This window comes from Mandrillus leucophaeus, unplaced genomic scaffold (assembly GCF_000951045.1).
Source record: "Mandrillus leucophaeus isolate KB7577 unplaced genomic scaffold, Mleu.le_1.0 Scaffold521, whole genome shotgun sequence".
Taxonomy (NCBI): Eukaryota; Metazoa; Chordata; class Mammalia; order Primates; family Cercopithecidae; genus Mandrillus; species Mandrillus leucophaeus.
Window position 1 is genome coordinate 442,438 of NW_012105598.1, and position 19,609 is coordinate 462,046.

At 47.6% G+C, this 19,609-nt stretch overlaps 1 protein-coding gene across 1 annotated transcript; it reads right to left on the reverse strand.

The window, feature by feature from the left end:
- Positions 1-265: 265 nt before the first annotated feature.
- Positions 266-19,609, reverse strand: FAM220A (family with sequence similarity 220, member A). The gene is made up of 2 exons (XM_011996660.1): positions 19,440-19,609; positions 266-2,090 (listed from the first exon to the last, which is right to left on the reverse strand). The coding sequence occupies exon 2, from the start codon at positions 2,007-2,009 to the stop codon at positions 1,230-1,232; it is 780 nt and encodes a 259-aa protein (XP_011852050.1). The 5' UTR covers positions 2,010-2,090; positions 19,440-19,609; the 3' UTR covers positions 266-1,229.

Below are 19,609 nucleotides of genomic sequence, written 5' to 3' on the forward strand. Positions count from 1 at the left end.
GATCAGGCCCACTGCACACCTGGGCGACAGAGCAAGACTCCGTGTCAAAAAAAAAAAGTTCACAGTGGCATGCAACTGTAGTCCTAGCGACTTAGGTGGCTGAGGTGGAGGATCACTGGAGCCCAGGAGTTCAAGGTTATAGTAAGCTATGATCACACCACTGCACTCCAGCCTGGGTGCCAGAGCAAGACCCTGTCTCAAATAATAAAAACTATCAGGACGACAACGGCATTAATAAAAACACAAGAAGAACCAAGACCACACATATAAAATAAGACATATTTATTAAGCTAAAGAACAAATTTTATTTTTCATTTTCCCCAAACACTAAAATAGCACATGGCATAGTAATTCAGCACACAACATAAACTGGTATATGCAATCAATAATCCCGAAAATGGTTAAGTCTCACTTTGGGAGTCTTTAAAAACTTACGCCCTTAAATGACCTTTATTAAAGTCATCAACAGACAACAAAAAAAGTCAACTGGAAAATTTTTAGGTTACAAGATACTGCAATTCCTAGAATCTGGGAAACTTTTAATGAGGGAAATAACTCGATTTGCCTCTCTGTAACTGTGTTACTTTTTTCCCGAGCTCATTCTTGTTTAAGGTAACACTGCCAGGGTTCCAAGTGTGAGAAGGGATCTTCTAAAGGTAAACTTAATATTGCAACTTTCACCACAGGGCCTCTGTCTACATTGCATTTCAAGTGGAAGGAAAGGGGTGTGAGAAGTGAGATCGAATGTTGCTGCAGACCAAAATCATTCTACAAAATGTAGAAATGATAACAGCTTACCACAAATTCAACAAGATTTAACGCCAAGTACAGCGGTGTAGACTTTACGAGTGTCCATTTCCATTGGGTGATCGACAAGCCGAAGGGACACACAGGATTTGGGACAGTAGCCCTTTAGAATGGGTGTTGAAGACAGAACTTCATGGTAAATCCGTATGTTCTAATCTGATACTTATACAGGCTATGATCATCTCCTGAAATGTTTCCCAACTCTTTATAAGTCTTTTAAAGCACAATTTAACACATGCTAAAAAATGTCCTTCCGCATCAACCGGCTTTGAATTTAAACTCAATTTATTTTAAGTCTGCCGGGTCGTACAAACTACAGCAGGAACCTAAGGGCTGCACAGTTTGCATCCAGACTTACTGCGAAAGAAATCATTCTAAGACAACTCTTAAAATTAATCTATTTGTATTGTTCTGCTTGTACCTTAACTATGGCATAATGAATTTGCTAATTCAAAAGGCTGCAGAGCCAGTAACCCCAGTGTTATCTGCAGACCATCCGAGGTGTTTTTAAGCATTTTCTTGAATTCCATCGTTTGCTTTGAAAACATGGGCTTTAAACGGTCAAGGAAAACTCGTTTTGTCTCATCATTCAGGAGCACTTCGGGACACGCGTGCAGTGTTGCAGACAGGACGGAGTGCAGGCAAGAGGGTTCCAACTCAGAGCCCAGACCCTTGGGAAGAGCACTTGGTGGGTCATCCTGAAAACTTCCCATTTCCGGCAGTTTTTTATGGCGTAGCAGTCGTGACACCCGAGGCTCTCCTTTGGGGCACTGTCCTCTGTGGCCGTCAGTGGTCCTGGCCCCTCCTCCAAGCCAGTCCCACTCCAGAGCTTCAACACCACTGCAGGCCACCTGAGCAAAACACTCTGTTGGAGCAGGGAGCAAACCCACGGCTGTGCTCCGAGTGGCTGCTGAGGCTGGATTTCTTCTTACTGATTCTTTCACGTATGGAAGCACTGGGCCACCACCGTGAAGCCAGAGGCCAGCCCCGCTCGGATCCTTTCTCATTTCCAGTGATAATGCCTCACTCTGTGAATTTCCATCAACCACAGGCTTATTCATCCAGGAGGGTGCATCTGCAGGCCAAAGGCCCTCCGTCGGCATTCTTTTCTTAAGGCTGTATGACAGTTTGTTCGAGTCACCTCCTCCGGCCTGCTGCACTTGTGCTAGGCAGGTGCCGAGGGACCCCCTTCTGTCCCTCATGCTTCGTGTTCTTGGATGCGGTGGGCCTGAGGTCACGCCTTCGTCAGTCCGGGAGGGCCTTCAATGGATCTCAATATGAACCTAGGAAAGGGAATCAAATTTAAGTTCTAAAATGAAGACATATGGGTCTTTTTTTTTTTTTTTTTTGAGACGGAGTCTCGCTCTGTCCTCCAGGCTGGAGTGCAGTGGCGCGATCTCGGCTCACTGCAACCACCACCTTCCAGGTTCAAGCGATTCTCTCGCCTCAGCCTCCCAAGTAGCTGCGATTATAGGCGCTTGCCACCACACCCGGCTGATTTTTGTATTTTTAGTAGAGACGGGGTTTCGCCATGTTGGTCAGGCTGGTCTCTAACTCCTGACCTCAGGTGATCCGCCTGCCTCGGCCTCCCAAAGTGCTGGGATTACAGGCGTGAGCCACTGCGCCCGGCCGACATATGGGTCTTAAGAGCATCTACACCCACCAAATATTTCCTAACAAACACTAAGATCTTTAGGACAGTCTCCATAGGGTTTCACCATATTGGTAAAGCTGGTTTTGAACTCCTGACCTCAAGTGATCCACCTGCCTCAGCATCCCAAAGTGCTGGGATTATAGGTGTGAGCCACCACGCCCGGCCATATTTATGGTTTTTGTTTTTTTTTTTGAGACAGAGTCTTGCTCTGTCATCCACGCTGGGTGACAGGCGCGTGCCACCACGCCCGCTAGTTTTTTGTATTTTTAGTAGAGATGAGGTTTCACCAAGTTAGCTGGGATGGTCTTGATCTCCTGACCTCATGATCCACCCGCCTCGGCCTCCCAAAGTACTGAGATGACAGGAGTGAGCCACCACGCCCGGCCTGGTAGAGAACATTTTGTGGGCTTAGTTCCCCACCCTCAAATTAGCAAATAATAGAGTTTTTCTTTTTTCTTTTTTTTTGAGACCGTGTTTCGCTCTTGTTGCCTAGGCTGGAGTGCAACAGCACGATCTCGGCTCACTGCAACCTCCACCTCTCGGGTTCGGGTGATTCTCCTGCCTTAGCTTTCCGAGTAGCTGGGATTACAGGTGCCTGCTACCACACCCAGGTAATTTGGTTTTTGTATTTTTAGTAGAGATGACATTTCACCATGTTGGCCAAGTGAAATTAGCCGGGTATGGTGGTAGGCGTCTGTAATCCCAGCTACTCAGGAGGCTGAGGTGGGAAAATCGCTTGAACCCAGGAGGTGGAAGTTGCAGTGAGCTGAGATCATGCCACTGCACTCCAGCCTGGGCAAGATAATGAGACTCCATCTCAGGAAAAAAAAAAAATTGCAAAAAGGCTTTGAAATGAACAAAAAAATTCGATGATTGGGCATGCTACCCAGTGCATCCTTCGGGTTATGTAATTTTATCGGGACCAGCACCTTCATTGTCTCTGAGTTGCTTTACAACTCTGTCATTTGCCAAAAACCTTAAGAGTAAGACAAACAAGTTCCTGTCCAAAGAAAACAATCTGATTAGTTTCATTAGACTAATGAGTCTCATGGAATGTACTGATCACTGCCCTATGGATACTGGCCAGCTTTACATCTATCTGTAAATTCACTTTTGAGTGTTCCCTGAATTTTCCTTTAAACTGGTTATAACATCATATTAGTTTCCTTATTAAGTGACAAATTAAATCTAATTTTGACACATGATGTGTTCACTTAAAAATCACCCCCACCCTCAGCCAGGCGTGGTGGCTCACACCTGTAAATTCAGCTTATAGTCCCAGATTCTCAGGAGGCTGATGTGGGAGGATCGCTTAAGCCTGGGAGGCAGAGGTTGCAGTGAGCTGAGATCGAGTCACTGCCCTCTGACCTGGGCGATGGAGTCAGACCCTGTCTCAAAAAAAAAAAAAAATTAAAATTAAAAAGCAGCAACACTGAAAGGATCAGCTACAGCTGAAAGTGGCTGATGGGGATGGAGAAATGCAGGTAGGAAACTGCTGTTTCTCTAATCTTATGGAACTAGGAGACTCTTGATGCTACATGGATGTATAATTGCATTAAGATTTGTTGTAAATTTTGGCCAGGCACAGTGGCTCATGTCTGTAATCCCAGCACTTTGGGAGGCCAAGACGGGTGAATCATGAGGTCAGGAGTTCGAGACGAGCCTGGTCAACATGGTGAAACCCTGTCTCTACTAAAAATACAAAACTTAGCCAGGCGCGGTAGCAGATGCCTGTAATCCCATCTACTAGGGAGGCTGAAGCAAGAGAATTGTGTGAACTCGGGAGGCGGAGGTTGCAGTGAGCCAAGATCCCACCACTGCATTGCAGCCTGGCAACAGAACAAGACTCCATCTCAAATAAAAAATAAATAAATAAAAAACACTGGGGAGAAAATGAAGGATGCAATTATTATTGGAGGCTGAAGGAGAAAGCAGGGAGAGTTTAGAGAAAGAGGCCCTGGGCCATGTCACAGGGAGCCGGTGATGGGAGCTAGCCGGGAAGCTTCAGCAAGGACAGGATGGTTGGATTTGCATTTCAGATGAATTATTCTGGCTGCACTGTGATGGACAGACTGGAGATGGTTCAGAATAGACACACCAGTTAGGAGGCTATTCCATACAGCAGGAAAAGGAAAGAAAGAAGGCTGTGATCATAAGGAGGGACAGACTGAAGTTTCATATTGTTGTTGTTTTTGAGACAAGGTCTCACTCTGCCACCCAGGCTGGAGGACAATGGCATGATCACAACTCACTGCAGCCTTGAACTTCTGGGCTCAAGCAATCCTCCTAACTCAGCCTCCTGTGTCGCTGGTACTACAGGCAGGCACCACCACACCTGGCAAATTTTTTTTAATCAGAGCAGGAACGGAAGTTTATCACAAAGCTCTAGAGCAAGAAAGGAAAGTGCAATTCGAAGAGATCCAAGTGGGTGAATTGAACAGGTTTTTGGTTTTTTTTTTGGTAGAGACAGGGTCTCCCCATATTGCCCAGAGTGGTCTCGAACTCCTGGCCTCTTAAGTGATCCTCCCGCGTCAGCCTCCCAAGTAGTTGGGATTACAGGTGTGTATCACCGTGCCTTGCTAAAGTATTTTTAAAAAGTTGTTGACTGGCTGGGTGCAGTGGCTCAGGCCTGTAATCCCAGCACTTTGGGAGGCCGAGATGGGTGGATCACCTGAGGTCAGGAGTTCAAGACCAGCCTGAACAACATGGTAAAACCCCATCTCTACTAAAAATACAAAAATTAGCTGGGTGTGGTGGCACATGCCTGTAGTCCCTGCTACTTGGCAGGGTGAGGCAGGAGAACAGCTTGAGCCCCACAGGCAGAGGTTGCAGTGACCTGAGATCGCGCCATTGCACTCCAGCCTAGGCAACAGGGCGAGACTCTGTCTCAAACAAATAAATAAATAAAAATTTAAAAATAAGAATAAAGTTGGTGACTGATTCAATGCAGAAGGAGGCGAGAAGACTCACAGGCTTCTGACTTTCAATTCTGGGTGATGAAAGTGTCATTAACTGGAAATGGGAGCAGCAGCAGGTCCAGAGGAAAGTTAAGTGCAGACTGGTACACACAGAGTTTGACTGTGCAACTTTGGTAAGCAGTTGGAGTCATAAAAGTCCTAGCTCAAGACAGGTGTCAGAGCTGGGGACCTAGATCCAGAAGTCGCCAGCTTCTGAGAGGGAGATAAAATGATGGCCCTGGTAGAACATGTCAAGGGACAAAGACAGAAAGTGCTACAGAAGGCCAGGAACACCAAGACAGACACACCAGGTGGGGCGGGCTCACCACAGACACCAAGGAGAAAGACCCCAAGCATATCAGGAAAATTCAGTGTCCCAGAAGAAGCCAGCTGAGTTGAATGTCTCAAACAAAAGAGAGTGGTCAGATCTGCTTCTTGCACAAAATAATTAGCTATAGAAACTCTGAAAAACTTTACACAATCTTCTAGTCCAGAGTTGTTAAAATGGGGTAACGCCACCAACAACTTCTTCTTTTTTTTTAAGAGATGGAGTCTTGCTCTGTCACCCAGACTGGAGTGCGGTGGCAGGATCACAGCTTACTGCAACCTCCGCCTCCCAGGTTCAACAATTCTCCTGCCTCAGCCTCCCGAGTACCTGGGACTGCAGGTGCACACTGCCACGCCTGGCTAATTTTTTGTATTTTGGTAGAGATGGGGTTCCACTAGTTGCCCAGGCTGGTCTCAAACTCCTAAGCTCAGGCAATCCACCTGCCTCGGCCTCCCAAAGTGCTAGGATTACAGGTGTGAGCCACCGCGCCCGGCCTGGTTGGTTAGTTAGTTATTTTGAAATGGAGTTTCACTTTGTTGCCCAGGCTGGAGTGCAATGGCACGATCTCGACTCCCTGCAACCTCCACCTTCTGGGTTCAATTGATTCTCCTGCTTCAGCGTCCTGCGTAGCTGGGATTACAGGCATGCGCCACCACGGCTGGCTAATTTTGTATTTTTAGTACAAACGGGGTTTCTCCATGTTGATCAGCCTGGTCTCAAACTCCTGACCTCAGGTGATCCGCCCACCTTGGCCTCCCAAAGTGGTGGGATTACAGGCGTGAGCCACTGCGCCCGGCCAGGGTTTTTATTTTTTGAGACGGAGTCTCACTCTGTCACCCAGGCTGGACCGTAGTGGTGCAATCTCAGCTCACTGCAACCTCCGCCTCCTGAGTTCAAGCGATTCTCCTGTGTCAGCCTCCCAAGTTGTTGGGAGTACAGGCACCCACACCACCGTGTGCAACTAATTTTTTTTTTTTTTTTTTTTTTGAGATGGAGTCTCACTCTTGTTGCCCAGGCTGGAGTGCAATGGTGCAATCTAGGTTCACTGCATCCTCCGCCTCCTGGGTTCAAGTGATTCTCCTGCCTCAACCTCCTGAGTAGCTGGGATTACAAGCACCCACCACCATGCCTGGCTAATTTTAATTTTTGTATTTTTAGTAGAGATGGGGTTTTGCCATGTTGGCCAGCCTGGTCTTGACTTCCTGACCTCAGGTGATCTGCCTGCCTCAGCCTCTCAAAGTGTTGGGACTACAGGTATGAGCCACAGCACCCAGCCTAGCCATTGTTAATGTAGGAGAAAATATTAGAATGTCTTGGTCTATTTCATTCTTCTTCTCCCTTTTAACATTTTCTATGTTTTATAATATGTGCCATATTCTGAGCGAGCAAAATATATACTTTATGAATACTTATATATATCTTGTGGGACATGCTCAAAAATTTTTACTGATAGAATTGTGATCATTATTCTATATAATTCATTAAAATATATTTGAACCAGGCCAGGTGCAGTGGCTCACACCTGTAATCCCAAAACTTTGGGAGGCACAGACAGAAGGATGGCTTGAGCCCAGGGGTTTGAGACCAGCCTGGGCAACACAGCGAGACCCTGTCTCTACAAAAAAAATTTAAAAGAGTGGCTGGGAGCAGTGGCTCACACCTGTAATCCCAGCATTTTGGGAGGCCAAGACGGGTGGATCACTTGAGGACAGGAGTTTGAGATCAGCCTGGCCAACAAGGTGAAACCCCGTCTCTACTAAAAATACAAAAATTAACGGGCATGGTGGTGTGTGCCTGTGGTCCCAGCTACTCGGGAGGGTGAGGTAGGAGAATCGTTTGAACCCAGGAGGTGGAGGTTACAGTGAGCCAAGATAGCACCACTGCACTCCAGCCTGGGCGACAGAGCAATATTCTGCCTCAAAAAAAAAAAAAAAAAAAAATTAAAAGTATTAACTGGGTGTGGTGGTGCACACCTGTAGTCCCCGTCACTTGAGAGGCTGAGGTGGGGAAGGACTGCTTGAGCCTGGGAGCTCAAGGCTGCAGTAAGCTGTGATCATACCACTATACTCCAGCCTACGCAATAGAGCAAGACTGAGACTCGAAAAAGAAAAGAAAAAGCTGTATATATATGAGCCATATAAAAGACTACAGGCCAGGCACGGTGGCTCACACCTGTAATCCCAATACTTTGGGAGGCCAAGGCGGGCAGATCTCTTGAGGTCAGGAGTTTGAGACCAGCCTGGCCAACACAGTGAAACCTCATCTCTACTAAAAATACAAAAATTAGCTGGGTATGGTTTCATGTGCCTATAATCCCAGCTATTAGTCAGTCAGGAGGCTGAGACACGAGAATCACTTGAACCCAGGAAGCAGAGGCTGCCGTGAGCCAAGATGGCACCATTGCCTGAGAGACAGAGCAAGACTTCGTCTCAAAAAAAAGAAAGAAAGAAAGATGCTGCAGTGCAATGGCACAATCATGGCTCACTGCAGCCTCAACTTCCTCAAGCTTGGGACCCATCACCTCACCTTAGCCTCCCAAGTAGCTGGAACCACAGGTGTGTGCCACCACACCCAGCTAATTTTTTGTATTTTTTGTAGAGACAATGTTTTGCCATGTCCCAGGCTGGTCTTGAACTCCTGGGCTCAAGCGATCCACCCACCTCAGCCTCCCAAAGTGCTGGAATTACAGGCGTGAGCCACCATCCCTGGCCGTATTCTTTCAAATCTTACATTTATTTTGCTGGTGAAAATGTGCTAAGAATGAACATTATCCTTAAATGGAAGAATTCCTAAATATATTTCAATATATATTGAAATAGGTATTTTAATTCTTTGTTTTTGAGATGGAGTCTCACTCGGTCTCGCCCAGGCTGAAATGCAGTGGCGCAATCTCGGCTCACTGCAGCCTCTGCTCCCTGCGCTCAAGTGACTCTCCTGTTTCAGCCTCCCAAGTAGCTGAGACTACAGGTGTATGCCACCATGGCCCTGCTGGTTTAAGCTGTGTCTTCTCCCCTTTGGGACTAGCCTTGCCAGCCCATTAATTTTGTATTTTGAGTAGAGATGAGGTTTCACCACGCTGGCCAAGCCGGTCTCTAACTCCTGACCTCAGATGATCCGCCCGCCTCAGCCTCCCAAAGTGCTGGGATTACAGGTGGGAGCCACTGCACCCAACCAGTATTTTAATTCTCAAGAAAAACAGGTCATAGAATATGGGACAGCGCTCAGAAAAATTAGTTTCTAACCATTTTTAGTAAGTCCTTGTACAAGGACTTAGCATTATTCAGAAAGGTGAAACATTTGTAGAATTGTGTTAAAGTACTTTAAATAAGGTATCATTTTTATTTTTTTCATTTTCCTTAGCAAACTAACACAGTATAAAGTACCGTTAATAATCACTTATTTTATAACTCAGAAACATGAAAAAAATCATTCATTTAATAAGGTAATCATGTATTCAATCATGATAGAATAAACTGTGCCCTGAAGTTCTTCTAGTACTTTAGTATTCAGTAATAAACTAATTCTCTTATCAAAAAGATTTCAATGGGTTATTTATCTGTTTGTTTATTTATTTTGAGACAGAGTCTTGCCCTGTCACCCAGGCTGGAGTGCAGTGGCGCAATCTTGGCTCACTGCAACCTCCACCTCCTGGGTTCAAGCAATTTTCCTGCCTCACCCTCCCAAGTAGCTGGGACTACAGGCGCCAGCTGCCACGCCCAGCTAATTTTTGCATTTTTAGTAGAGACAGGGTTTTGTTTGGCCAGGCTGCTCTCGAACTCCTGACCTCAGGTGATCCACCTGCCTTGGCCTCCCAAAGTACTGCGATTACAGGTGTGAACTACCGTGCCCAGTCACAAAAAGACTTCAATAAGTTATCAAAAACATTTTGGCTCAGAGTCCTCAACTAACCTCTTCTGATATTAGACTGTTAAACATATTTCCTGTATTCTGAGGGTCACAAATAACTTCTAAATAATTTCTAGGCATATTTAAGTCATTTATGGGTTTTTTCATAGTTTATGCTCAGTATGCTAGAGATATATTGTACCAGATAAAGTATGCCTAAGTGTATACAAAATCAGCTCTTTTTGGCCTTCTCATGCCATGTTAATTCTACAAAATTTAAAAAACAGTGTAAATGATGTTATTACCAACAAAGGTAGCTACCAAAGCGGAGACCACCAGAATGAGGGAAGGAGTCTTATTCTGAACTTCAAGAAAGCACGGTTCAGGATGAATAAAGTGCAGCCCTGGGTTTCAGAGGGTAAATCCTGCAGCCTACACCTCCCTCTGCCTCCCACCGAAGATGACAAAGGCTGAACATGAAGCCCGGGAGGTCACAGGGGCGCCGTGCCAGGGGAAACGAGGCTGCCCAGGTATACCCGATCCTCATCACAACAGGAGCGGTCACCTTCCTCGCAGATCCCTGCCCATCTGGGCAGCTGACCTGCCGGACTACAATGGCCTGACCCACTTAGCTGCTGCCCTCGTGGGTGCCTGTACCCTCACCTTCCCTCACCCGAGCTATTCCCGGCCTCCAGGGCATGACGGTGCTGTTGCTTTGTAAACTAAAAATATCTTGGCCCCAATGTTTCTGAAAGAGGGCTGGCAAGGCTAGTCCCAAAGGGGAGAAGACACAGCTAAAACCAGCAGGGAAACGGTGGGCCTTGAGGGGCTCCTGCACGCAAGGAGAGCTCACACATGCTCCCAGATGGGCTGGTTCCACACCCCTCAGGTATGAACACTAGCATACCTTAACTCACTGTGCTCATGGCCCAAATGATCAGACTGGAGGCAGCAGAAACAAATCCCCAAATTTCCACACAGCCCAGAGGAGGAGAAACAGGAATGACCGCATAGCTTCTAAATTAAGCTGAATCATGATCACAAGGAACACACTAACATCACTGAGTTCCTGCTACGCGCCACTTGGCACGTCTGAATCACACCTGATGGCCAGGTGTGGTGGCTCACACCTATAATCCCAGCACTTTGAGAGGCCAAGGTAGGTGGATCACTGGAGGTCAGGGGTTCAAGACCAGTCTGGCCAACATGGTGAAACCCTGTCTCTACTAAAAATACAAACATTACCCAGGCATGGTGGTAGCCACCTGTAATCCCAGCTGCTCAGGAGGCTAAGGTAGGAGAATTACTTGAACCCAGGAAGTGGAGGCTGCAGTGAGCTGAGATCACACCATTGCATTCCAGCCTGGGCAACAAGAACAAGACTCCATTTCAAAAAAAAAAAAAAAATTACAAGTGCTGAAAACCTCTGATTCAAGATTCTAAAGATTTTTGGCTGGGTGTAGTGGCTCATGCCTGTAATCCCAGTACTTTGGGAGGCCAAGGCGGGTGGATCATGAGGTCAGGAGATCAAGACCATCCTGGCTAACACAGCGAAACCCAGCCCCAACAAAAATACAAAAAATTAGCCGGGCATGGTGGTGGGCACCTATAGTCCCAGCTACTGGGGAGGCCGAGGCAGGTGAATGGCGGGAACCCAGGAAGCGGAGCTTGCAGTGAGCCAAGATAGCACCACTGCACTCCAGCCTGGGCGACAGAGCGAGACTCCGTCTCTAAAAAAAAAAAAAAAAAATTTTCTGCCACACATTCAATGAGCAATCCTTCATTAAGCCCCTACCCTAAGCCAGGTGCTGTTCTAGGTGCTGGTATTAGGTTGGTATACCAAGCAGACAGTGTCTTCTTAAAGCTTTATTTTCTTTCTTTTCTTTTTTTATTCTTTCTTACTTTCTCCTTCTCTCTCTCTTTCTGTCTTATAGAAACAAGTGTCTGGCCAGGAGCAGTGGTTCACGCCTGTAATCCCAACACTTTGGGAGGCTGAGGCAGGCGAATCACGGGGTCAGGAGTTCGAGACCAGCCTGGCCAATATGGTGAAACCCTGTCTCTACTAAAAATACAAAAATTAGCTGGGCGTGGTGGTGGGTGCCTGTAGACCCAGCTACTTGGGAGGCTGAGGCAGGAGAATTGCTTGAACCTGGGGGGCGGAGGTCGCAGTGAGCCAAGATCCTGCCACTGCATTCCAGCCTGGGTGACAGAGCGAGGCTCCATCTCAAAAAAAAAAAAAAGAAAAAGAAAAAAGAAACAGCATCTCACAGTGTTGTCCAGGCTGGTGTCAAACTCGTGGGCTCAAGTGATCCTCCCACCTTGGCTTCCCAAATTGTTAGGATTACAGGCATGAACCACTGCACCCAGCCTTAAAGCTTGCTTTCTAGTGAACCAACATAAAAAGACAAAAAATGCCACAGGCACACAGTGTTTCATTGCAGTACTGTTTGCAGAAAGATCAGTCTGCATCCCACCCATCACATACCAGGATAAACTCCAAATTACATCATATTTGAAAGTTAAAAAATGACATAGGAGTATCAGGATAAAATACAGGTGAATTCGTTTTATCATTAGAGTTAGGAAGACCTTTCTACCGCTGACAAAAACCAAATGTCAGAAAAGACTGTTAAACTTTGGCTACATAAAAACGAACTTCAGGCCGGGCACGGTGGCTTATGCCTGTAATCCCAGCACTTTGGAGGCCGAGGCAGGTGGATCACTTGAGCCCAGGAGTTCGAGATCAGCCCGGCTAACATGGCAAAACTCCGTCACTACTAAAAATACAAAATTTAGCTGGGCATGGTGGCGGGCACCTGTAATCCCAGCTACTCGGGAGGCTGAGGCAGGAGAATCGCTTGAACCTGGAAGGCGGAGATTTCAGCGAGCCAAGATCGTGCCATTGCACTCCAGCCTGGGCGAAAGAATGAGACTCTGTCTCAAAAAAAAGTGATCTTTTTGAAATGGTTAAAGAGGAGTTACATATGATCCAGCAATTCTGCTCTAAGTATACATGCAAGAGAAATAAAAACCGATGTCCACACAAAGCTTACATGCAAATGTTCGTAGTAGCATTATTCACATTAGCCAAAAAGTGAAAGCAACCAAAAAGTCCAACATAAAAACACATAAAAGACAAAAACAAAAGACTAAGGAGGGCCAGGTATGATGGCTCACACTTGTAATCTCAGCACTTTGGGAGGCTGAGGCAGGAGGATTAGTTGAGGCTAGGAGTTCAAGACCAGCCTAGACAACATAGTGAGACCCCGTCTAGACAAAAAATGAAAAAACCAACCAGGCATGGTGGCGCATGCGTGTAGCCCCAGCTACTCAGAAGGCTGAAGTGGGAGGATTGTTTGAGTCTGGGAGCTGGAGGCTGTAGTGAGCTATGATCGCACCACTGCACTCCAGCCTGGACGACAGAGGAAGACGCTTCCTCAAAAAAAAAAAAAAAGAAAGAAAGAAAAAGAAAAAAAAAAAATTGGCCAGCTGCAGTGGCTCATGCCTGTAATCCTAGCACTTTGGGAGGCTGAGGTGGGTGGATCACCTGAGGTCAGGAGTTCGAGACCAGCCTGACCAACGTGGTGAAACCCCATCTCTACCAAAAATACAAAAATTAGCTGGGCATGGTGGCAGGCACCTGTAATCCCAGCTACTCACGAGGCTGAGGCAAGAGAATCACTTGAACCTCGGAGGCGGAGGTCACAGTGATCTGAAATCTTTTTTTTTTTTTTTTTTGAGACGGAGTCTTGCTCTATTGCCTGGGCTGGAGTGCAGTGGCCGGATCTCAGCTCACTGCAAGCTCCGCCTCCCAGGTTTACGCCATTCTCCTGCCTCAGCCTCCCGTGTAGCTGGGACTACAGGCGCCCGCCACCTCACCCAGCTAGTTTTCTTTTATTTTTTAGTAGAGACGGGGTTTCACCGTGTTAGCCAGGATGGTCTCCATCTCCTGACCTCGTGATCCGCCCGTCTCGGCCTCCCAAAGTGCTGGGATTACAGGCTTGAGCCACCGCGCCCGGCCAATCTGAAATCATGATATTGCACTCCAGCCTGGGCGACAAGAGTGAAACTCCATCCCAAAAAATAATAATAATAATAATTATATACATATATATATGATCTAGGACTAAGAAACACTTGATTCTTCCCACAGGCCACATAACTGAAAAGTTGTTGGCATGACTCGTTAAAGTATAGCAGATTCACAGTACCATTTTTCATCTTGCTTTTACTAAATTTAGTATTTGGTATTGATTCTGTTTAACTGCCTTGTATTTCAGATTCTGTATAAATAAGAAGGATGCTAACAACTCCAGGAGACTAAGGCTTGCTTGCAAATAGTATTTTAAAATCATCACCATTCTCAGTATATAACTGTCTGCATCATTTTCTCATTTAATCATCTTTCATCCCAATGAGGTATTAACCTCCTTAAAACGCCCCACTGCCCTACAAACTAGAGATCTGGGGGGGAGAGGCCCCCTAAATACATTTGGAAAATGGAGTTCTTTATGCCTCATTACTCGTGAAACAGATTCTAACATTCCTGCAATGAAGACGATGGGTATGGCTTTTTCTTGAGACGGAGTCTCGCTCTGTCACCCAGCCTGGAGTGCAGTGGCTGGATCTCAGCTCACTGCAAGCTCCGCCTCCTGGGTTTACGCCATTCTCCTGCCTCAGCCTCCCGAGTAGCTGGGCGCTCGCCACCTCGCCCGGCTAGTTTTTTGTATTTTTTAGTAGAGACGGGGTTTCACCGGGTTAGCCAGGATGGTCTTGATCTCCTGACCTTGTGATCCGCCCGTCTCGGCTTCCCAAAGTGCTGGGATTACAGGCTTGAGCCACCGCGCCAGGCCTGGCTTTTTCTTTTTGGTCTCACTCTGTCACCCATGCTGGAGAGCAGTGGTGCGATCAGAGCTCCCTGCAGCCTTGAACTTCCAGGAATAGGCGATCCTCCCACCTCAAGCTCCCGAGTAGCTGGGACTACAGGTGTGCACCACTACATCCAGCTAATTTTTAATGTTTCGTAGTGATGGCGTCTCACGATGTTGCCCAGGCTTCTCAAGCTCCTGGCCTCAAGTGAGAGTAAAGCATGCTCCGAAGGAAAAATAAAAAAAGAAGAAGGCGGCGTGGGGCTATCCCCTTTATTCCTTCAGAGACTATTTCCTGTTGCACTTCCTTTTACCAGAAAGCCACAAAAATTAAACCTTCAAATCCGGTAAGTTAGTGGTTTTTCACAAATGAACAAAAACTCTAAAACTGGCAGGGGAGTTGAAAGTAGCAGAGGTAAATATCACGGTCCCGAAGAAAGACACCCCACTCCCCACACCCAGGATGTGAAGTGGCTGCTCGCTGCACTTGGTCTAGCCCAAGCCTACAATCTTCACGCTTTTTTCTTTTTTTAGAGACAAGGTCTTGCTCTGTTGCCCAGCCTAGAGTACAGTGGCACAATTATAGCTCACTGCCTCCTCGACCTTCTGGCCTCAAGTGATCCACCTCGGCCTCCTGAGTAGCTGGGACTATAGGCATGCACCACCACACCGACCTAATTTTTGTATTTTTTTTTTTTTTTTGTAGAGATGGAGTTTCGTCATGTTGCCCAGGCTGGTCTCAAACTCCTCAGTTCAAGCGATCCTCCCACCTCGGACTCCCAAAGTGCTGGGATTACAGGGGTGAGTCACTGCACCTGGCCCACATAATTCTTTTTTCAATCTTATTACTATTTTTTTTTTTTTTTTTGGAGATGGAGTCTTGCTGTGTTGCCTAGGCTAGAGTGCAGTGGCACAAACTTGGCTCACTGTAACTTCCACTTCCCAGGGTTCAAGTAATTCTCCTGCCTCAGCCTCCCAAGTAGCTGGGATTACAGGCACACGTCACCATGCCCGGCTAATTTTTGTATTTTTAGTAGAGATGGGGTTTCACCATGCTGGCCAGGCTGGTCTCAAACTCCTGACCTCAGGTGATTCGCCTGCCTCAGCCTCCCAAAGTGCTGGGACCTACAGGCGTACATCCCACCGCGCCCGGCCAGAGTTCAGCTTTCTTTTAGACATGACATGATCAGATTTATGGGAGGGTGTGTGTTTTTGTTGTCGTTTAATTTTAGAGACAGAGTCTCACTCTGTTGCCCAGGCTGGTGTGCGGTGGCATGATCGAGGCTCACTGCATCTTCGGCCTCCTTGTCTCAAGCGATCCTCCCACCTCTGCCTCCGGAGTAGCTGGGATTACAGGCACACACCACCACACCTGGCTAATTTGTTTTTGTACAGACTGGGGTCTTGCTGTGTTGCCCAGGCTGGTCTGGAACTCCTGGGCTCAAGCGATCCTCCCACCTCAGTCTCCCAAAGTGCTGGGATTATAGGCATGAGCCACCACACCCTCAGTCTGATTTACGTTTTTTAGAAGTTGCCTCTGCTTGGTGGAGATGGCAGATACTTCAATAGTCCCGGCAAATGGATACAGTAGGGTAGACTAGAGAGGTGGTTATAAATAGAGAAGTGGATATATAAAAAAGGCAGATTTCTCAATGGTAAAAAGCAATTTTCACCAAAACAGCATCATGTAGTAGGTTTTCTCTTACAGTAGTTTTTGCGATTTTTACAAATGACTGCAAATTATGTTACTCTAGACAATAGGTTTCAAAAAGGGGAGTACAGGGGCCAAATACAGCCTGCAGACACTTTTTGTTTTGCCCTCGAAGTTTTTTTTTTTTTAATCTGTTTTTTGGGCTGGGCGCGGTGCCTCACGCCTGTAATCTCAGCACTTTGGGAGGTCAAGGTGGGCGGATCACGAGGTCAGAAGATCGAGATCATCCTGGCTGACACAGTAAAACTCTGTCTTTACTAAAAAATACAAAAAAGTAGCCAGGCGTGGTGGTGGGTGCCTGTAGTTCCAGCTACTCAGGAGGCTGAGGCAAGAGAATGGCATGAATCCAGGAGATGGAGCTTGAAGTGAGCTGAGATCACGCCACTGTACTCCAGCCTAGGCGACAGACCAAGACTCCATCTCAAAAAAAAAAAAAAAAAAATTCTGTTTTTTTGTTTGCTTGTTTTTTTTTTTTTTTTTGAGACGGAGTTTTGCTGTGTTTCCCAGGCTGGAGTGCGGCGGTGCCACGGTCTTGGCTCACTAGAACCTCCACCTCCTGGGTTCAAGTGATTCTCCTGCCTCAGCCTCCCATGTAGCTGGGAATACAGGCGTGCACTATCACACTCACCTAATTTTTGGATTTTTAGTAGAGATGGGGTTTTGCCATGTTGTCCAGGCTGGTCTTGAATTCCTGACCTCAAGTGATCCACCTGCCTCAGCCTCCCAATATACTGGATTACAGGCATGAGCCACCGTGCCCAGCCAAAGTTTCTTTTTCAAAAATCTGAATTGGCAATCTAAAAATCTTGATTTCTGATTTCTCTTGGTGCTGACTAGATCCGGCAAACACCAGGCCCCTATTTCCGAAGGTGGTAACCGGGGAGGTCACAGGCCTTCTGGTTTACCAGTCCCCTGACCTGATCCAGCAGCACCCTTCACTCAATTCAAGCCACTTGCTGGAGGTTCTGACCCCTCTCGTCAGGTACCATTTCAGGATGCCACAAGCCCTTGCTCACACGAAAGTACCTCAATTTGGACCTCAAAATAAAGAGGCCAGTTCATCTCAACTCATTTATTTATTCATTTATTTGAGACAGCATCTCACTGTCGCCCAGGCTGGAGGGCAGTGACACAATCTCGGCTCACTGTAACCTCTGCCTCCCAAACTCAAGCGATCCTCCCACCTCAGTCCCCCAAGTAGCTGGGACTACAGGCTCACGCCGCCATTGCCCCGCCACCACACCCAGCTAATTGTTTTGTATTTTAGTAGAGACAGGGTTTTACCATGTAGCCCAGGGTGGTCTCAAACTCCTGAGCTCAAGCGACCCACACACCTTGACCTCCCAAAGTGTTGGGATTACAGGAGTGAGCTGCTGTGCCCGGCCACTTTCACTCAATTTTGATCAACAGCCGGTGTTAGGTTTCATGTTAACTACCATCACCTGTCAAGCACCAGCCACTTGAAGACCCGCTACTGGGACGATCATACTTGGATATGGCCAAACCAACGTTAGGAAGGGAAGGCACCTGCAGTGTCTCACAACTGGGTGGTACTACCGCTCAGACTGGTTCATTGTGCACGCCAGGGAGTAACCCAAGTACCGTCCAACTGTGACCTCCCCAAAAAGTCCCTCCTTCATCACAGAGGTATGCAAATGGAATGCAAGAGGGGTGCAGTACTTGGCCACCTTTCTTCGAGAAAGAATTCTCGAGGTGACAACTTTTCCTTCCACTAGAAAAAGTCATCTGAGGCCGGGCTCACTGGGTCCTGACTGTAATCCTAGTGCTTTGGGAGGGCAAGGCAGGAGGACTGCTTGAGACCAGAAGTTTGAGACCAGTCTTGGCAACATAGCGAGACCTTGTCTCTACCAAAAAAGGAAAGAAAAAAGAAAAAGGCAACTGAAATTCAAGGGATGTAGAAATATCAGTCTCTAGGCCCGGCGCAGTGGCTCACGCCTGTAAGCCCAGCACTTTGGGAGGTCAAGGCGGGCAGATCACTTGAGGTCAGGAGTTTGAGACCAGCCTGGCCAACATGGTGAAAACCCAACTCTACTTAAAAACACAAAAATTAGCCCAGCGTGGTGGTGGGCACCTGTAGTCCTAGCTACTCAGGAGGCTGAGAAGAATCACTTGAACTCCGGAGGCAGAGGCTGCAGTTAGCCGAGATGGCGCCACCGCACTCCAGCCTGGGCAAGACTGAGACACTGTCTCAGAAATTAAAAAAAAAAAAAAAAAAAAGGAAATATCAATTTTTTATAGCACAGGCGGTCTCCAGGGTGCTGCAGTGTGAGCCTACTCTAGGATCAGCTGAATGGTTCCAGGCCTCTGAAAAGTTTTGTGCTTCCACCTCTCCCACTTTATTTTCCCTAGTCTTCACCCTTACACCTCAGTTCTACCTCTGGCCAAAATAAGTAAGGTACATTTATCAAAACACTGTTAACTTGCAATCCATTTTTAGCCTCAAAGATAACATAAAACGTCTTTGCAAGCCAGATGTGGTGGCTCATGCCTATAATCCCAGCACTAGGAGGCCAAGATGGGAGGATCTCTTGAGGCCAGTAGTTCGAGACCAGCCTGGACAACACAGCGACACCCTTTTTTTTCTTTTTTTTTTTTTGAGACGGAGTTTCCCTCTTGCTGCCCAGGCTGGAGCGCAATGGAGCGATCTGGACTCACCGCAACGTCCGCCTCCCGGGTTCCAGCGATTCTCCCGCCTCAGCCTCCCGAGTAGCAGGGATTACAGGCATGCGCCACCATGCCCGGCTAATTTTGTATTTTCAGTAGAGACGGGGTTTCTCCGTGTTGGTCAGGCTGGTCTCCATCTCCCGACCTAAGGTGATTCGCCCGCCTCAGCCTCCCAAAGTGCTGGGATTACAGGCGTGAGCCACCGCGCCCAGCCGAGAACCCCGTCTTTACGATTAAAAAAAAAGGGGTGGGGGTGCAAAGTTTCGGAACTAGAAAATTCACCCAACATTTAGTAAAGGTCCTCTTCACACCCTTCCAGCCCATGCAATCTCGGACCCCACCTCCCGAGCTGCGGGACGTTCCCCAAGGCAAGTCGCTTAACCTGACCCCCAGTGCCGCGTTTGCAGAACGGGGATAAGGACCACCTTAGTGGGTCTCCCCAAAGTGGGGTCGCACGGGAAAATGCACGGTGCTTGGCATACACTCAGCTTCCAGGCAGTGGCAGCTGCCGTGGCGTTTGCATCCCGCTGGCGAGGCGGGCGCTCGGGGAGGGCCGGGGGCCGGGCGGGCACGGCTCACCCACCTGCAGGCGGACGTTGAGCATCATGGAAGCCACGATGTAGAGGTAGGGAAAGTTGATGCGCAGCCGCCACGCCAGGTCGAAGAAGATGAGCAGCGTGCGAGTCAGCCCCTTGCAGAAGACCCCATAGGAGCGGGCGGCGGCCGAGCGCGAGAGCCGGACAGCCAGGCCCG

What these genes read in the sequence shown, in the direction of transcription:
- FAM220A (XM_011996660.1), bottom strand. Translation starts at nt 2,009, where the DNA reads ATGAGGGACAGAAGGGGGTCCCTCGGCACCTGCCTAGCACAAGTGCAG.